The 8659-nt window shown below is 40.1% G+C and overlaps 1 protein-coding gene across 2 annotated transcripts in view; it reads right to left on the bottom strand.

The window, feature by feature from the left end:
* Nucleotides 1–3542: 3542 nt before the first annotated feature.
* The window catches only part of LOC109473048, a 17956-nt gene continuing 12839 nt past the window's right edge, over nucleotides 3543–8659 (bottom strand). The window contains exons 4-8 of one of the 2 annotated variants that reach the window (XM_019772943.1): nucleotides 7389–7574; nucleotides 6802–6870; nucleotides 6117–6185; nucleotides 5430–5498; nucleotides 3543–4797 (exon numbers count right to left, since the gene is read on the bottom strand). In XM_019772943.1, the coding sequence (XP_019628502.1) occupies nucleotides 4570–4797; nucleotides 5430–5498; nucleotides 6117–6185; nucleotides 6802–6870; nucleotides 7389–7574 (621 nt within the window). In that variant the 3' untranslated portion in view covers nucleotides 3543–4569. The remainder of the gene's footprint in view (nucleotides 4798–5429; nucleotides 5499–6116; nucleotides 6186–6801; nucleotides 6871–7388; nucleotides 7575–8659) is intronic. The other variant, XM_019772944.1, reaches the window with a different exon arrangement.

Genomic DNA, 8659 nt, shown 5'->3' on the forward strand with positions numbered 1-8659 from the left:
TTGGAATTCTATACACTTGTAATTTGTAGAGTGGTCAGTAGAAAGACTTTAATTTGTGTTAGATAACTGCGTCAATGTGTCATGGGGACCGAGTAAAGTTTGGGTGGAGTGTGGCAACTTGGAAAATACGAGAGGCCACCACTTGTACATGTAGGCACCACTGTGACATGTCGAGTGGTCAGTGGGCAACATGCAACAATGCGCTTGTTTAGAGCGTTGTTGTCACCACAAATGTAGAATAAGAATCAACTGAAAAAGTACTACTTAGTCTTTTGCTACGGAGGTTTTCTTAGTAAGCATGTCCTGAACACTGGATATCTGAAGTATGTATTACGACACTGAAACTGAAACGGCATTACTAAATCATTTAAAATCACCGCCATTTTTTTTCATTCCCTTTCTTTTTGTTAGGCCAGGGCATTCGGTAGAATTGTGAGAAGTGGCATAACATAATATATAACATAATATTTAGACATAGTTTTAGACATAGCCATAATTTTAGACAACTAGTTTTCATTATCTAGATTTTGAAGCTATTTTATACTCAATGTTTCAATGTTGTTTAATGTTTGTAACTTGCAATTAGCCTTCGGGCATGGATTTGCAATAAACTTCTATTGTTATATCTGTATCTGTATAGCCGGTATAACCGCCTTTCGGCGTAACACACCAGCTTCTGTATCTGTATAGCCGGTATAACCGCCTTTCGGCGTAACACACCAGCTTCGCAGGCACGCGGCGCGGCGGCAGCTGGCTATATTACACCGATCGAGTTGTTCCATCTAACCCTTGAACTTCTAGCTCTAGACATTGTTTAAAGCTATCTATTGACAGTGCCCCTACTGTACTTGGTGACAGTGAGTTCCACTCTGCGATAGTTCTAGGAAAGAATGCATTCTTGAACACCTCAATCCTTGGTTGATAACTCTGGTACTTGAATGCGTGGCTATTTCTTGTTCTCTTCTAGGCTGGTATTAGGTACTTAGTAGTTGGGACATCCACCAGTTTATAGCAGACTTCACTCACCTTCCCATGCTTTGGTTTCCCTTGAGGGCGATTTCGCAACATTTTTCTTTTCCTCAATCGATTCCTTTTGTTTGGTGGTGAAAGATCGTTTATTTACGGAAGAATTTCAAGTATTCGGAGACCGCGCGTCCAGGCCACTTCCACTGTTAGTGTTACGTAACCCACGCCACCACCGGCGACACAGGCCTGGGGGTCCGCATGCCCTTTTCGGTAGAGCGTAATCGGTCATTTTATTTTCTACGTAGAGCGTTGAGCTTAAAATTCGCGATTTAATTCTACGTAATGCGTTGTAGCCACTTGGAATTTATCGTAAAGCGTATGAGCTACTGTAGCGTAATACGCAGCCGGCTCTCAAATTCAGCAATTCAGCGTAGAGCGTTGTCGGGACCCCCCCATGCAGGCCCTCATGCCTGGCGACGGCTCGCGACCTTCGGGTCAAAAGGTCACCTGAGGAATGACGCAAACATGTACCCAATTACCCACCACTTGTCGCCGTATCCGGACCACCTTGTAGAGGAGAGATTCTTTGTAGAAAACCAATTAGTTGTAACGTGTTACTCTCCAAGCAGAGGTTTGGGATTTGAAAAAGATAAAATTTCATTCAACTGAGTCCCACTGGTAGCAAGTTGGGTTTTGGCTTATTTTTGGCGTGTATTTAGGCTTTTTTTTTGTACTGGTAATTTGAAGGAAATTGTAGCTTTTTGAATAGCAATAAACCGCAATTATCACGGTAATTAAGTATGGGAACTACTGATATCAGATTTACTTAAAATGTGTCACAAAGAAGCAATTAATGACGACTAGTGTAGCAGTGAAGCAAAATTACTCCCCCCCCTCCACTCTTTCCCCTTTCCATTTTCTTCTACAGATCAGAAAGGTTTTAATAACATATTCAAAATTTCATTTCTTCAGAATTAGGAAAAGAAAATCAACTTTCAACAGCATACTAGTGAGCAACTAGTGTAGTCTGTTCAGGTTGTGCTCATTTTAAAGCAATCATTGCGAAACGCTGAGAGACAAGAATCCTGGACCCTACCCTGTGTCACCCTTATATGTGCACTATCGAATGGCCAAAAGCACGTATTTTGTACAAGAGCATGTTTCAGGTCACTTTTGTATCGATCCTAAAATTTATTTCCCCAAAGGGGGGAGGGGGCGTCACAACATGAAGCGGCCAGCCGAAGGGCGGAGTGGTCCCCAAGTACAATAGTGGGCTTGACTTGAACCTGAACTTCAATGAATAAATTTGGAGAACATCATCTTTGAAGGAAACTAGCCACAGGACATACGGAATGCACAGTGACGTTGGTAACACTTGGTCACAGCTCAAGTCTCCATATAAGGCGTTAGAAAGAATTGCCTAAGCAAGACAATTGCCATGTTCAAATAGCCTCTACCAGGCTTCGGGAAGCGGCTGGATTGAGTAGAAATTGGCCAAATAGACAGATAACATGCCAGGGGAGTTGGTCCTAGCCAAGGATAGGCCTCTATCAGGCTTCAGAAGCGGCTGCAAAGAGTAGAAATTGACCAAAAAGACAGATAACATGCCAGGGAATTTGGTCCACGCTAATAAGAGAAGAGTTTGACTTTCTTTGGATGCACAGTTATCTTTAGCATTCAGCTATTCTTCCAGTGGTAAATTCGGAGTTTGCCGCTACAGAACCTTTTTTAATAGCGCTGACAAACTTCCCTGGCATATCATCTTTCTATTTGGCCAATTTCTACTCTTTCCAGCCGCTTCTGAAGCCTATTGGAGGCTAGACTAACTCTCCAGGCATGTTATCTCTCTATTTGGCCAATTTCTACTCTTTCCAGCCGCTTCTGAAGCCTGGTAGAGGCTAATAATGTTCCAATCGGTTTTGACCTTGAACGAAACAAGATGGCGGCTGATTGCATTCTATGAGTCAGGAGGGGGAGGGGGGCATCATCAGGTCACTAATTGGAGTCAGAATGGGGAGTTTAGTCATACAGACAGGGGTTTAAGAAGATTAAGGGGTATGTATGGGGGGACACAGATAATTAGCCCTCAAGATAGAGGGGGTGTTAGGGGGGTCTTTTATCATTCACTACTGGTAGAAAGTCTTAGATGATGGACATGTCTTTAGGGTAGGCTTCAAAGTTCAGAGGAGATGGTTTCAGAAAACTTAGCCAATTATTCGCCCCCACCCCACACACCCACTCTTATTACGTTTAGATTTAGACTAAGATTTAACTTTACAATTAACAAGGGAAACGGGGAGTCTAACCTACTCCCACGTTAAATGATCATGAAGTTTTTAACTAAAGAGTGCGATGACTAAAACTTTAGCATGGATAATGTATTTTAGGCCTCTTATATATCCATATGAAAAGATTTTCCTGTGTCAAAATCTTTACCTACTACCCTTTGATTCAATGAAAAGAATATACAATGTTGCATTTTCTTCCTTTTTAGCCTGTTTAAGACATTTAATTCTTCGTGATGTTCATGAATATTTATCCTCATATTTATCCATCCTTTCTTCATGAAAAGACGAGGAAACGTCTAAGTCCTTGTAAAAAAACTCTTTATTCATTCAACTCTGGAGAATTACACACATTTTAACGATACTTTGGTTTTCAAATTCTTTGGTATAAATAAGTAAGGGGAATCTGATAAATAACAGTAATAAATAGCATTGAAAAAAGACAAACTTGCGATCAAAATCGCGTGATAAATTAAATATCAGAAGTATAACTGAATGAAAAGTACGGTATAACCTTATGGATAAAATAAATTAAAAAACACACACAAAATAAATAAGCTTAACCGTAAACCTACCACAAAACCGCTATCTTATGTACAATTCATCTAGTGTATAGTTAAGAAATTTTATAGATATCTATCTTCGTTTAAATATTGATATTTTCTTAATATTCTCTGGCACAATACGTTGGTAGCACCCAGGATACATTGTGTTTTCCATATAAGATTTTGCTATAGCTAAATGTGTTTTATGATACACAATAAATACTATGTCATGCCGACATAAATATATTGCACACGCACATACACATCAGGACCTAACTAGCAGCATTTAAAAACAGCGTGTGTCGGAATCACTATGCAACAAACTTCGCATATTTCATGAGAAGTATAAAAAATATACAAAACTCCGTATGAAACCCTTAATTTAACAGTATCAAAATACAGTACACTACCGATCGCTCTTGGAAACTGGTCATATAGATATAAGGAACGGTTGCCCGGCAACCAGGGGTCAAAGTTCAAACACAATGTCGCGTGAGAGAGAAGCAGGTGGTGATGGCCGCCATCTTGGATTACGTCACAGATGATGCGGCTTGGAACAGACTAATAAAAGTTATTACCTGCGAATGAAATTACTGCTTATACTACCCGCTTGGAAAAAATACTCTACAGTTTCTTTCTCTTTAAGTTTTTTTTCACATTGGCACGGGGTTCAATTCAATCAAAAAATGGTCTGTTTCTTCTTCTTCTTCCTTGGCAAGTTCGATCTGACGACGTCATCAGAAACGCGAAGCTGTGCTCACGAGTTGGCGACGTCACGACCTCCTGCCGGTGTGGGTGGGGCTGCGCGTCGTCCTGCGGCAGCCGTTGTTGTACCGCAGCTTCATGAAGTCCCGCTGGACTCTCCTCAGAAAGTCCACGAAGTCCCGGATAATTATGTGGTCTCGGAGGCTCCGGTCGTACTCGGACGGCGTTTCGGACAGGTGGACGGGCGCTGGCGTCGCGTTGTCCGTTTCATCGTTCTCAATATTCATCAAGTGCATCTGTAAAAACATAGAACCAAGTAAGAATTAGCATACTGGCAACTTCATGAAAGTTTATCTGTGTTGGTAGTTACATGTTTAAAGTTAAAACTTTTGATCCAATACAAAACAGTTCTCTCACCTAGAGCTTTCGACCGGTCACTCTGGTCTTCCTCATCAGTAGACTGACCCAGTGTTGATGTCACACTTCAAAGAAGCCACGTGACAAGCCCCATTGGGTCAGTCTACTGAGGAAGACCAGAGTGACTGGTCGAAAACTCCACGGGAGACAACTTAAGTGTTGGATCAAAAGTTTTAACTTGAACATATTTAAAACTTTTATCACAACAATTTAGCCAGAAAACTCCACACTTTGCAATTTTCTTTTTTTTTTACAAAATTCTTTTTCTGAAGTTAGTTTTAAAAGTTGAAGTTATTGCGCTTTGTTGTTTTCATTTTATCATGCTTTAGTAGTTGCACCTTAAGTCCTTTCAAGTTCTTTAAACTTATACTTCAAAGCCTTTTCCTGCACCTTTCCCTCTTTCCACACCTTAGTTAGTTAATAATGATTTAATATTAATTATTTGAAGGAATTATACAACAGTATAGCCCCTGTCCACACCGAAGCAGGCCACAATAGTACTGTTGCATACCTCTGACTCTGACTCTGAGTCTGTTTCGTTTTCACACAACTGACATGCCACAAAGGACCAGGTTGTGTTCTGTGAACGCATATGTGTACAAACTAAATCAACTTGAAAACTATCAAGCAAAAATGTATGTTCAATGAAATAAATCTAACTTTTGTGTTATTTATTTTTTGTGCTCTAATTTTTATATTTTTGTATGTTGGCTTTGAGAACCCATAAGAACGCTGACAGACAAACTGTTGTCTTGGATTAAGCTTAAAACCCCCAATTGTATCGTAGGCTTGTTCTATTTATTGGCGGTGTCCAACAAAATGGACACCGCCCAACATGTTTAGGGGCTCTTTCAAACGCCTCAAGTATCAAATAATTCGAAATGATGGCGAAAATGTGCTAACAAATGACAGTAAAAAAAATCAATATCAGACAAATTCCCTAATTCGAATATAATTTTTGCATGTTTTGTTGCCCTGAAATTGCATTAGATGCCTTAAAGCTCTTTATCATGCTTTATTGGCACCTTAAGTCCTTTCAAGTTCTTTAAACTTATACTTCAAAGCCTTTTCCTGCACCTTTCCCTCTTTCCACACCTTAGTTAGTTAGAAATGTTTGAATATTAATTATTTGAAGGCATTATACAACAGTAGAGCCCATTTCCACACCAAAGCAGGCCACAATGGTACTGTTGCATACCTCTGACTCTGACTCTGACTCTGTTTCGTTTTCACACAACTGACATGCCACAAAGGACCAGGTTGTGTTCTGTGAACGCACATGTGTACAAACTAAATCAACTTGAAAACTATCAAGCAAAAATGTATGTTCTATGAAATAGGTCTAACTTTTGTGTTATTTATTTTTTGTGCTCTAATGTTTATATTTTTGTATGTTGGCTTTGAGAACCCATAAGAACGCGGACAGATCAACTGTAGTCTTGGATTAAGCTTAAAACCCCCAATTGTATCGTAGGCTTGTTCTATTTATTGGCGGTGTCCAACAAAATGGACACCGCCCAACATGTTTAGGGGCTCTTTCAAACGCCTCGAGTATCAAATAATTCGAAATGATGGCGAAAATGTGCTAAGAAATGACAGTAAAAAAATCAATATCAGACAAATTCCCTAATTCGAATATAATTTTTGCATGTTTTGTTGCCCTGAAATTGCATTAGATGCCTTAAAGCTCTTTATCATGCTTTATTGGCACCTTAAGTCCTTTCAAGTTCTTTACACTTATACTTGAAAGCCTTTTCCTGCACCTTTCCCTCTTTCCACACCTTAGTTAGTTAATAATTATTTAATATTAATTATTTGAAGGCATTTTACAACAGTATAGCCCATTCCACACCAAAGCAGGCCACAATGGTACTGTTGCATACCTCTGACTCTGACTCTGAGTCTGTTTCGTTTTCACACAACTGACATGCCACAAAGGACCAGGTTGTGTTCTGTGGACGTACATGTGTACAAACTAAATCATCTTGAAAACTATCAAGCAAAAATGTATGTTCAATGAAATAAATCTAACTTTTGTGTTATTTATTTTTTGTGCTCTAATTTTTATATTTTTGTATGCTGGCTTTGCGAACCCATAAAAAACGCGGACAAACATAAACTGTAGTCATACATAAGCTTCATTCATCCCCTATCCCCAATTGTATCGTAGGTGACCTGCACCAGACGTCTGTCACCATGGTAACTAGTGTTGGGTTACATCATGTTGCAATTTCATAGCAGGAGGGATTTAGACTCCTGCCCGACCACATATATGAATGTGTTTGAGTAAGAATTAACAGAGCAGTTCATATGCGAAGGTAAACATTATGCATTTGCTTTGCGAATGTTACCTTTCTAATCTTTTTTTTAATGTTTTGTCGCCCTAAAATTGCATTAGATAACCTTTCTAATCTTTTTCTTATGTTTTGTCGCCCTAAAATTGCATTAGATGCCTTAAAAGGTTCCTTACCGTGGTACTAATGGCTCGCATGAGACTTCTCGTGTGGGACAGAACGTTCTGCAGTTGGCGGGACAGTTTCTCCTCCAGCCTTCCCGCCTCTCTCACCACGGCCTCCCCCTCATCCACCTCCAGCACGTCCAGGAACGGGTACAGCTGGTGCAGGTTGTGCCGCATCGTCATCAGACGGACTTCACTCTGCAGAACAACAGAACAAAAATATCCGTAAGTTATCTGTTCTATACCGTACAATATTATCTGTTTTGGTAGAAGTCATTATGAAAGTTTGAAACATCAAGACTCAACCAAATGTCAATCTTGACAAAGACTGGAGTTGTACAGTCGAAACTTTGGGTAAGTCCAATATCTTGTGTTGGATATTGCAGTTCAAACTTGTTTCACACCGTACAATTGCAATATACTTCCTAGTAGTTCCTACCGCACGTTTCTTCTTGTTTCAGGGTAATTTTTCATAATAACTACATGTTCAATGAAATTTTGCCACGTGTTGGTAATGCTTAAAATCTTTTCAACATTGGAGGTCATCGTAAGTTACCTCCAAGCAGATGTTGGGAGTCAACGTTACGTTTCCTAAGCGTGACAGTATGGCTCACCATGTAGCCATAGATCGTCCTTGTTTAACCTATGATCTTTGACCTGGCCTTGTGTGAGATACCAGGAAACTGCTAGAGGGCTAATGGCCGACATGCCCATATTTGGATGGTAAGACTGTAATAATGCTAAGAAAAGTCCAGTAGTCAGAACATCACCAAATTTGGACATTTTTGGAATGGCCATCGCCATTACTGGCGACTTGACCATATTTGGCATAATTATGTGACGTCAGAAGAAGCGTTATCCCGAGTAGAATGGGTTCTGTCATGACGTCATCAGTTGCAGACGATAAATCCATTGACCATTGTGAGAGAAAGTTGTCTGATTTAGCAGATAATAATGACTGAAAAGCGATAATTACCAAGCGATTTGTCACTTTCTGCGTTGTTTGTTTGTAAATGACCCTAACAACGTAATTATGCGATAACTTTCAAGGCTATAGCGATTAAGTATCCTGGCAGCCAGACCACCGTAGGCTACCCCACCGTAGGCTCCCCGGTATCTCTACGGTGCTGGGAGTACTGCCTGCCCGCCTAAGTCTATTAGGGCATGCCGGATGTTTTACGGGGTAAATTTTAATTGACTATAATACAATAATAGTTGGAAAAGGCCAGCTGGAAAGATATAGCATATTAGGAAAGGCATATGCTCAGTAGGACTGGGGCTTG

This window comes from Branchiostoma belcheri, unplaced genomic scaffold (genome assembly GCF_001625305.1).
Source record: "Branchiostoma belcheri isolate BF01 breed outbred unplaced genomic scaffold, Haploidv18h27 scaffold29, whole genome shotgun sequence".
Classification (NCBI taxonomy): Eukaryota; Metazoa; Chordata; class Leptocardii; order Amphioxiformes; family Branchiostomatidae; genus Branchiostoma; species Branchiostoma belcheri.